The sequence below is a fragment of the Ambystoma mexicanum genome, chromosome 2q (genome assembly GCF_040938575.1).
Source record: "Ambystoma mexicanum isolate Mex_15411 chromosome 2q, UKY_AmexF1_1, whole genome shotgun sequence".
NCBI classification, from domain to species: Eukaryota; Metazoa; Chordata; class Amphibia; order Caudata; family Ambystomatidae; genus Ambystoma; species Ambystoma mexicanum.
Genome location: NC_090924.1, coordinates 422,711,616 through 422,721,487, shown reverse-complemented (window position 1 = coordinate 422,721,487; position 9,872 = coordinate 422,711,616). Strand labels below are relative to the sequence as shown.

At 43.1% G+C, this 9,872-nt stretch overlaps 1 protein-coding gene across 1 annotated transcript in view; it reads left to right on the top strand.

Annotated features, from left to right (window-relative positions):
- The first annotated feature begins 2,879 nt into the window (after positions 1-2,879).
- The window catches only part of LOC138568965 (ecto-ADP-ribosyltransferase 5-like), a 60,086-nt gene continuing 53,093 nt past the window's right edge, over positions 2,880-9,872 (top strand). Inside the window, exons 1-2 of the mRNA XM_069646715.1 lie at positions 2,880-3,000; positions 7,715-8,490. Coding sequence (XP_069502816.1) covers positions 7,731-8,490 — 760 coding nt within the window. The 5' untranslated portion in view covers positions 2,880-3,000; positions 7,715-7,730. The remainder of the gene's footprint in view (positions 3,001-7,714; positions 8,491-9,872) is intronic.

Sequence of the window (9,872 nt, the reverse complement as noted above, 5' to 3'; positions counted from 1 at the left end):
AGAGAACAACCTTCACCACATTAACCCAATGTGTATATTGTTTAAAAAATGTACATAAATGTACAAAATCTGAAAGGAGCTGCCCACAACTCTAAAATGCATAGATGAACATGTATACTTGATTATTATGTTCTAAATTCAACATGTTTCTGTCCTTATCCCCAAGGTGTTAACATTCTTCCCGGTTTAATGCAATTGCAGCATTTTACAGACATGGCACCAACCAGCTGATTGTTTTGAGTCAATCATTGAAGCTTCTAAGCTATCAAACTGAGAATTCAATTACACATGTATTGGATCCGAAACATCTTTTGTTCCTTCCTATGTGTCACTCAACATTTTTCATTACAGCGTGACACAGAACAGACCTTCTTGATCTAATTCAACATTTTTTTATTTTGATTTTGAATAATTATAACGTGCACAAGACAGACTTAACCATGTAAAGTCGCAGCTGGAACCCAAAAAATATATCACTCAAATGGCACAGAAAGGATGAACATTTAGATTTGCTGAATAGAGAGAAAATGAATCAAAAACTCATATAGAGCGCCTTACTACTATTTAAACAGGAAGGTCTTAAGGACCTTCCAAAATGGAATAAGCGTCTGACAGCCCCTGATGGTCATAGGGATATTGTTCCAGAGTTTAGGACCGAAGACAGAAAATCTTCAGTCTCCTCTGGAAACACATACTGAACGTGGAACACTCAACAGCAACTGATCTTTTGAACAAAGCATTCTTGATCGATGGTAGTGGGACATTTTAGCACTCAAGTAAGACAGAGGCAGACCATTTAAACATTTAAAAATCAAACAAGCCACCTTGAATTAGATGCAGTCTTCGACTGCCAACCAATGCAATGTTTTGTGAATAGGAGATAAATGAGCCGATTTACCAAGCCGGCCAACCAGTCTGACAGCAGCATTTTGGGCTTTTTGAAGTCTGTACATTTGTTTAGCAGGAATGCCCATCAGAAAACTATTGCAATAGTCCAGGTGGGCATTTGTTAGGGCCCCCACCACTATTGTATGATCCTTGTCAGGAATAAATGGTAGAACCTGATGAAGCATGCGCAAAGAGTAAAAGACTGCTTGGACCTTCGCGCTAACCTAAGCTTCGCTACCCAGATTATCCTGCCAAAGGCAGCGTAGATTCTTTATCTTAGAGGCAAATTGAAGCTTTTCCCCCAAGGATAGTTGGGAAAAAGGATTCTATTGCAGCTAAAACAAGCTGTCTAGGCCCAATCAATATAAGCTCAGTTTTCGATGGGTTAAACTGGAGCTGGTTTTTAGCCATCCACTTATTTATATCTTCCAAGCATCGATTGTTCTTAAGGAAGGCATCCTCGATGTTACCAATTTTAATGTAAATCTGCATATCATCGGCGTAAAAATGATAGCTCAAACCGTGACTCTTCACAATATTGAACACATGTCGCATATATATCTGGTACCTGCAACAGCTCATCGAGCCCCCATAGCAGTGTTGGCCCAATACTTGGGCCGAAATCCCAATTTACAACTGTCCAGCAGTGACTTGTTTTCTACAAATGTTTGCAGCTGGAAGGTAACCACCTTCTCCAGTATCTTTCCGGGCCATGGCAGACCTGCAACCGAAGGATAATTCCTCAGGCTGGCTGGGTCCAGACTCGATTATGTTAGTAAAGGTGTAATAATGTCATTTTTTAGCTCACTAGGAACAATCTGCTGGGTTCGCGATTTGTTTATAAAGATGGTCATAAAAGGAGTAAGATCTTGAGCTAGACATCTGGCTGTACAGACAGGAACAGTGAACAAGGAATCATTGGTAGGTTTGAGATTTAAAATAAGTTATTGTACTTGGTCCTCTGTGACCGGATGAAAATCAAACCACACACAATCCTCTCTATTCTCGGCTTCCGATGTGCCTAATAGTGGGGTTGATCCCGACCCAACTAAAATAGAGGGACACAGAGGTCCCTCCTGAGACATGGATGCAATACTTTCTTGGATCACTTCTATTTTTTCTTTAAAAAACACATTAAAGATGTTAGCCTGTGCTGGCGAGGGCTCGAGAGACGACGCAATACAACTTGGCTTGCAGAACCTAGATACTTCTCTTGGCTGATGGCTGGTGGTGCAAATTTCTTTATGAAGGAAATCCTTCTTGGCCTTAAAAATGGCTTGTTTATAGATATTACCAAGCCTTGGATATACCAGTGTAGGGAGCTGCCAGCACAGTGACTCTCCCTTGAGATGGGCCGCACAGTCTCTTGCCCCAATTTGGAAATTGATAGAGACTATCGCTAGAAACAAACAGCTAGATGAGCGTGGAGTCATTCAAAATTCATCTACGTTCCAACTCGAACATGAGAAAGTCCTGGAGATATTTCCACCAGTTAAATGAAGTATTTAATGATGTCGTACTTAGCGATGCCGGTGAATCCTGCAAACCCCAATGGGACTCCACAATGTGAAATAACGTCACCTTCGAGGCACTTGTCACATGTCGGATTTACTGTTAAAAACAAGGGACGCTAATAGTGAAGAAGTTTGGCCAAATGACCACAGGACCATGTTCGGCTCATAAAAAAACTAAAAAAACTTCCACATGCCCCTATTCATGGTTTATCTCCATACACGAATTCACTTGCCCTCTACCTAACACACACACAAATTCTCATGTTTCACTCCCTCACTCATCACTGCCTCCACAGAGCCCACACCCTCATATACACACTCCTCCCTTCACCAGCACACTCACTCGCTCATTCCCAGCTCTCCCTAACACCCCCCTCTCTCGCATTAGCCCCACCTCTGCTGCTAATCTTCACTCTCCAGTTCTCCAGCTCCCGCCTCCTTCCTGTTTCTGATAACTCTCGGGCAGATAAAAGAGCACTAGAGCCACACCTGAAATCACCCGTAAGAGAGCAGGAAAGTGAGCGAGGGAGCGGGAGCGAGAGAAAGAGAGAGACCCTCTGTGCTCACCCGAGACCCGCCATCATCATCCTTCTCAAAGGTATTCTTTGTTCACTGCGTATACGCTGTTTATTTTTGTGTACATTGTTTTCTAATTGGAAATGGTAATTTTTTCCTTACGGTGCGCAGTGTAAATGTTTATTCATTGTGGGCTATTGTTTTCGAGAAACCAACATAAGAATGCTTCCAATAAATAGGCCAAAATGGCAAGAGGTCAAACGTTTCCCCATCTGTGATACTGGGTCTGATTTATAAAGCTTATTCAATGGGAAACCCCCATTGAAATACAGTTACATGTTAAAATATTATCTGCCGTCCGGGAGCCAAATAAGTGAAGAAAATTGGGGGGGGGGGTGGAGAAAAAGTGTTATAAATCATGCCCATTCTTCCGATTTGAGCAGGCAGGTTAATTTCCTGTTTATAATGTGCATTTGTCCACTGTATGCATTCGTTTGGGCTATTGGGTGCCCATTGGGGCGCCTTTAAGCTGAAACTATTGCATTCGAGTACAGATAGGGAGGAATGACACGTGAGGAGGGACAAACAGGGCCAGAATAAGGGCTTTGCTGAAAAGTAACTTTGCCCAGCTGACACACACCCTGATTCATAGAATTGTGCAAAGTGTATTTTTGCAGTGCAAAGTCTGTGCAAAGTAAGTACAAAGTCAATTGTGCAGTACAACATGAATTTACATTGCAATATGAATGCACTTTTCACAGTTCCTTGAAGCTGGGTTTGTGTTGGCAGTGCAAAGTCACTTTTCAGCAGTGCAAAGTCACTTTGAACCGTGCAAAACATTCCATGAATGGGGCCCACAGCCTGTAGGTGGTGTTTGGTTATTTGCGCACCCTTTGACTGCCCATGGCCATGCTAATACCTATGGCCATTCCCACCCAGTTCCTACCCCTCCCTGCTCAAAACACTTCCTCTTGTCAGTTCTGTGAACTCACATAAATCAAGCCTTACCATCAAACTTTACACTCAAAGTGCCTGCAAGTGTTTATTCAAAAAAGTCTTCTGAGAGTTCATGACTTAATTGTAGCTTAAACACTACAGGTGTAATAAAATAATAAAAAAATGTCTTGCCAGGTCTGCCTTCAGCCACTCGATTTATGAGCACTGTGTGCCCTTCGCTGAAGTCTTATTAAAAACGAGCATTGACAAAGCCAACAGTTTTGGCTTGTGTATAAGTATTACGCATTTGCAAAGCACTGCTATTAGCTGCCCAGATGCTCAAGCCATTTTGCACTTGCTACCATCAATGGTAAGTTAATACAACCATGGCTGTGCTTGGCAAGTCTGTTATCTACAAGTGCCTTTCCCTTGTCTGCACAAAAGCCAAACTGTTGCCATTGCCAATGTTTGTTTTCGTTTGCTGTTGTTTTCACATGGCACGCTGACATTGTTTGTAAGTTCTCTAAATCATAAAGTTTAGTTTCTATCATTGAAAGGTTTTACTTTATTGGAGAATGTCAGCAACAAAAGAGAGAGGGACAGAGAGAGAAAAAGAGATAAGACCATAGTACTGTGATTTGGACATTATATTCCTGGTCTTATATCATCACAGTACACTCACACACACAAACACACACACACACACACCCAAACGCCCACACCCCTGCCACACTCCAGGAACCCAGTGCAAGTCCTCTAGTGACACTGGGAGTAAGGTAGACCTAACAAGGCTCCCTGGGACACTACGCCCTCTATGCATCACAACCATGGCAACCAAACTAAGTAACACACATTAGCACATGGGAGCCCTGCTCCCTTGAACATGTTCTGAGGCTTCACCCCATAACATTTGGACTCAACACAATCAGAAGCACATTCTTAACAGGTGATCCATTGATCCAGGGGGGGATGCTGTTCAGCTGAGCTGGGTTCACCAGACCAGAAGCAGGCCAACTAAAGGTATGGAAGTCCAGGGACGTAAATTCACCAAAATGCCAGGGGTAGCGGACGTGGCATCACACACCCAATGACATCACATGAAGTGAGGTAATATTACCTTTGACTGTGGTGACATCACATGAAATGGCATTTATCCTCGATGTCATAACCTGAAGCGACTAACAGGTTTAAAAACATAAGAAAGCTTACATTTCATATAATACCAAATACTGTAATGTCATGGCCCACTAGTAAACCTGATAAAAGTAATGCTACTTTTGATTATAAAAGGGACGGGAGGGAACAGGAGGGGGTGATGGGTAGATAGCCTGAATAATGTTTTTAACTGCACAATTGATTAAACAACATTGTGTGTGGCAATTGGATAGCTCAGTGAGCTAAAGGACCATCTCTGACAAATGTCAGCCTGCACTTTCCATGTTCATATTTCAGCAGGGCTGAATCAGTCCTTCATCCTTCTAAGGTTGATACACTAAGCACTATTACATTTTTACTGATAACTCATATTTTTACAGCGCTTAAGAGCAGGAGGTATCAGGAGGCAGACATACAAATATGAAACAACCATATTTTACTTGTATATGGGAAAATCTATGCCACAGTAACTTCAAGACGGTGAGTATTTCTGCACAAAATGATAGGATTCCGAAAAACAAAACAAACAAGTTGACTCTAAATAGGTAGCTCTTCATCTGGAGCATCCACTCTGTCTGATTTATACAGACATATACCACTCTTCACCCTTGCCTTTGTGAATATGGCATATTAGAGAAATCCAAACGTCACAGCGTGAGTGGCGGCTGGTGAATTTTGTAATTGGTGAGGCATAAATATTTGCCACAACTTTGCAAGAGCAATCAAGCGTAGTGAGGGAGCCTCAACCAACCACGTCTGGGGGATTCTCCCCCCCTTGAAAATGTTTCAATAATAGGTTAAAATGGTGGATTCTACCACACTCTCTGTGGTAAATCAGTTAAAAAGCCAGACCGTTTGCAATTTTGTGGGCTACATCAATAAAAAAATCCAATTGACGCAAGTCAACAACAGTGCACAGGAGCCTTTCCCGCAGGTGAATTTTTTTGATGCCGTTCACAATAATATATGCCAGTATAAAAACATTTTTACACTGCCTGTGGCCCTACATTTCCATGCTGGCTGCACCTATATATGACAGTAGTCCCATATAAGGACATGCTCATGTTGAGCATAATGCCAGTAATTATACCATAAGAAAACATTTCTAGACTGGCTCTGCCAATCTGTGCAGTACCTGCACATAAGAACATGCTTCTGTTGGCTTTGCCATTAAAAATGCCATGCTACAATAAGGACACATGTTTCAACTGGATGCTCCAATGCAACCGGTCCAGACACATAATAACACTTATCATAATAGCCTCATCATAGATTGTTCAATAAAAAATGCCATGCCATAGTAAGGTATTATAGGTAGGTTTGCTGTTCCAAAATGCCAGTCTAGTCATGTAATAACGATTATCATTCCTGCTGTCTCATAGATGGCCAGTAAAAAAGTCATGCCACAATAAGAAATACCATGACTGATTGCATTAAAATGCCAGCGTAGACACATAATAACACTTGTTATGCTTGCTTTATCATGTTTTTAAAGCAAGCATGGTAAGAGTTATTACCTGTCTAGTCATTTTTTACTGTGGCATGACATTTTTTACTGTCCATCTTTGCCCAGTTAAAAAAAAGGTTATGCAACAGTCAGAAATGGCTAGATGGATTGCATCAAAATGCATACTAACTATGCAATAACACTGCAAGCATGATAAGTGTTATTACCTGCCTAGACTGGTCTTTTGGTGTCTTAAATCTAAACATTTCTTACTATGCCATGACATTTTTACAGGCCTTCTATGATACTCTTTCATAGATGGGCAGCAAAAAACGTCATGCCGCAGTAAGAAATGACTCCAGTCTAGCCATGTAATAACACTCATCATGCTTGCTTTTATTATGCTTTTAAAGCAAGCACAATAAGTGTTGTTGCGTGGCTAGAATGCATTTTCATGCAATCAGTCTAGCCATTTCTTACTGTGGCATGAATATTTTACTCGGTATCTATGTATCTGCTCCCTGTCCTCCCCTCTTCCCTACCCCTCACCCTGCCCAAATCAGCCTCCCAGGCTGGCACAAACCCAACACAAGCTTCCCCACATTCATTCAATTATTCAAAAATACATTCACACAGCATTCATCTCGGAAAGCATTCACACAGCGTTTGCTTGCTCATTCAAACACACTTTCCCTCATTCAAACAGCATTCACCCATTCATTCAAACACACATTCAAACAGCATGTACTTGCTCATTCAAACACACATTCACGGATTCAAACAGCATTCTAACACACATTCATAAATTCAAACAGCATTAACTCACTTATTCAGACACATAGTCATGCATTTAAACAGCATTTACACAGCACATACTCGTTCATTCACATATGCGTACGTACATATAACATACACTAAATTCAGTGCCGGGTCGGATGCTGATTCTGAGGTCCCCTCGTCTCCTGCGCTCAAGAACAGAAACCAGGTCTCACAGAGAGCTTCCGGGTTTCTGCACTTGTGCGCAGGAGCCCTGCCTCTGCACTCCTTCAGCAGGAGTCGCAGAGGCAGTGGCAGGGGTTGCATGGGAATCACCAGGGGTCGCAGCTGCGACCCCTGGCAATCCCCAAATGATGTCCGTGTGGAAGTCCACCCCGAGGCAGCGGAAGAGACTGCCTTTCTAAAGGGAAAGTATGAGAAATTGTGTGCATGCATACTGTAACTGACCTGTTGAGATAATCATTGGCAATCTTACCCATAGGCTTCAGAACGCTTCCATGAATCCGAAGAATCAGATTGCTGCCATAATCGGTGCCACATTTCTCTTGGTGGCAGTCATAGCGGCCATTATTTGTGCCATTGTTTATACTTCTAACAACAACAGCAATTCCGTGAATTACGTCCATTACGTTCCAATCATCGATGATGACTTCTTCGGTGCCAGGTCCGCAGGCAGCATGGACAACACAAGCACCGCAGAATTGTTGGGAGAGCGGAAGGACTGGATACCCACCTGGGAGGCCTCCAGCCACAAAGCTAGAGAGATCGTCCATCAGGGCACTGAGACGGATTATTTAACAGCAGTAATCTTTTACACAGATCCACAAACCTCGTTTGCCAATGATCTTAACCGGGCCATCCGTGAAGGTAGGGTGCTAGCTAACACTACACTGCGGGACCTGTACCGCCTGCTCCTGCGTGGCCTGCAGCTGATGAGAGGGGCGGAGTCCCACTGCTTCAGAACTGTGTATAGTGTACTGAATGGATCACTCAATTCCAAGGATGGCATGCCTGTGTGTCTGGGACAGTTCTACATTGCATCTGTGGAGAAACCGGTTATGCAATCTCCTGCACACCAGAGCCTGCTGGTGTTTGATACATGTTACGGAGTCTCCCTTCAGAAAATTACTTCCTCCCCATTTCAGGATGTCCTCATCCCCCCATTCGAGAGGTTCACAATCACCAAGAACAAGGGGAACACTTACTACCTCAGCCCAAGCGGTGAATGCAGTGCTTCGAAATGTAGGCCAGGAAAAGGTAAGGAGTCTTTGGTTGAGACATAATGATTGTTTTATTGTACTCAAGTTATCAAAACTTGGGGAAAAGGATGATCCCTCTAAAGTGTACATTATTGTATATGCAGTCATGTATTTGACATTAGTGTCCCAACAAAGAGCAACACCATTGGAAAGGATTTAACTGTCACCAAGACCAACCGCTGTGTTCTACCTTCTCTGTTTCTATTGAATTCACTGTCCTACCTGCTTGTTGAGTGTCACTTGTATCTCCTGCCTTGAAGTCCACCAGACACATGCTACTTCATGCCACTTCTGCAAGCTCAACAATATCTCTGGCAGGCTTAAGTCCTAGCTCCCTGACTTTGCAGTGATTCAGTGTCCTCTTCTACAAGTACTGTGGCTGCCTGATGCCTGAAACATCATGCAAACCTCTTGCTTCTGAAAACCCTTGGCCATCCTCAGTTGAGGAGGCACGATTTGGTGATAGAAGGGGCAAACAGCTGACAGAGAGCACACCACACAGAGAGCATTCACTTCCGGGTGAGCCAGTGCACACACCCATGCTCAGCCTATTTTCCCACAGTAGCCAGGTAAATTTGGCACTCAGGTTTCAGGCCCTCTTTACCTCCACATACTCTCCCTTCCCTTCTCCTTGCTCATCATCCTGCAATTGTCCCAGTCTTGTTGAGTGCTGTAAAAAGAGCAGGTAGTCCTGTTAACTGACCAATTTTCCAAGAGTTATCTGGGTTCGCCATACTGCTATATGTTAGCTTAACTAGCAAACTGTAGCCCAGGAAAGAGGCGGTTTATGGGATCCTCTGGAAACCACTCACGCCAACCAAAGAGGTCTCCACAATGCCCCAGGAATACTCATAGGTTTGCTGCAGTGTTTTCTTTGTCAACCACTTATCCCTACTATAGAACTGGCCATCTGTGATTTAGACTTTTTGGTGCGCCTGGCGCTTACATCGTTGGGCTGCAGCACTCCTTTTTTGCCCTCACACTCAGCTCCAGTTGACTTTTCCTCTGACAGTAAACTGTAGACAAGCAACAGGTGTAAATTAACCATGTGTGGTGACAGTCATGTACCACATGCAGTCCACTGTGCAGCAACTTCAGCCTGAGATTAGAGTACAGCACTGTGAAGTCATGCCAATGACAGCTGTGTGCAATACTGCAGCCATCTTTTTTGGGATAGATAGTTAAGCCCCAGACATAGTCGAGCACAGTACTCCCCTCCCAACAAATAATTACCGAAGATGATGTTACACTACTAGCCATCAGTGACAAAGCACATTTTTTATTGCAATGAAATGCCAAATGTATTGTTTTTTCCTGCAATGTAATGTACCAGTAGTAGCTTTCTCTGCCAAATGTATTGCTATTTTCCTGCAATGAAAT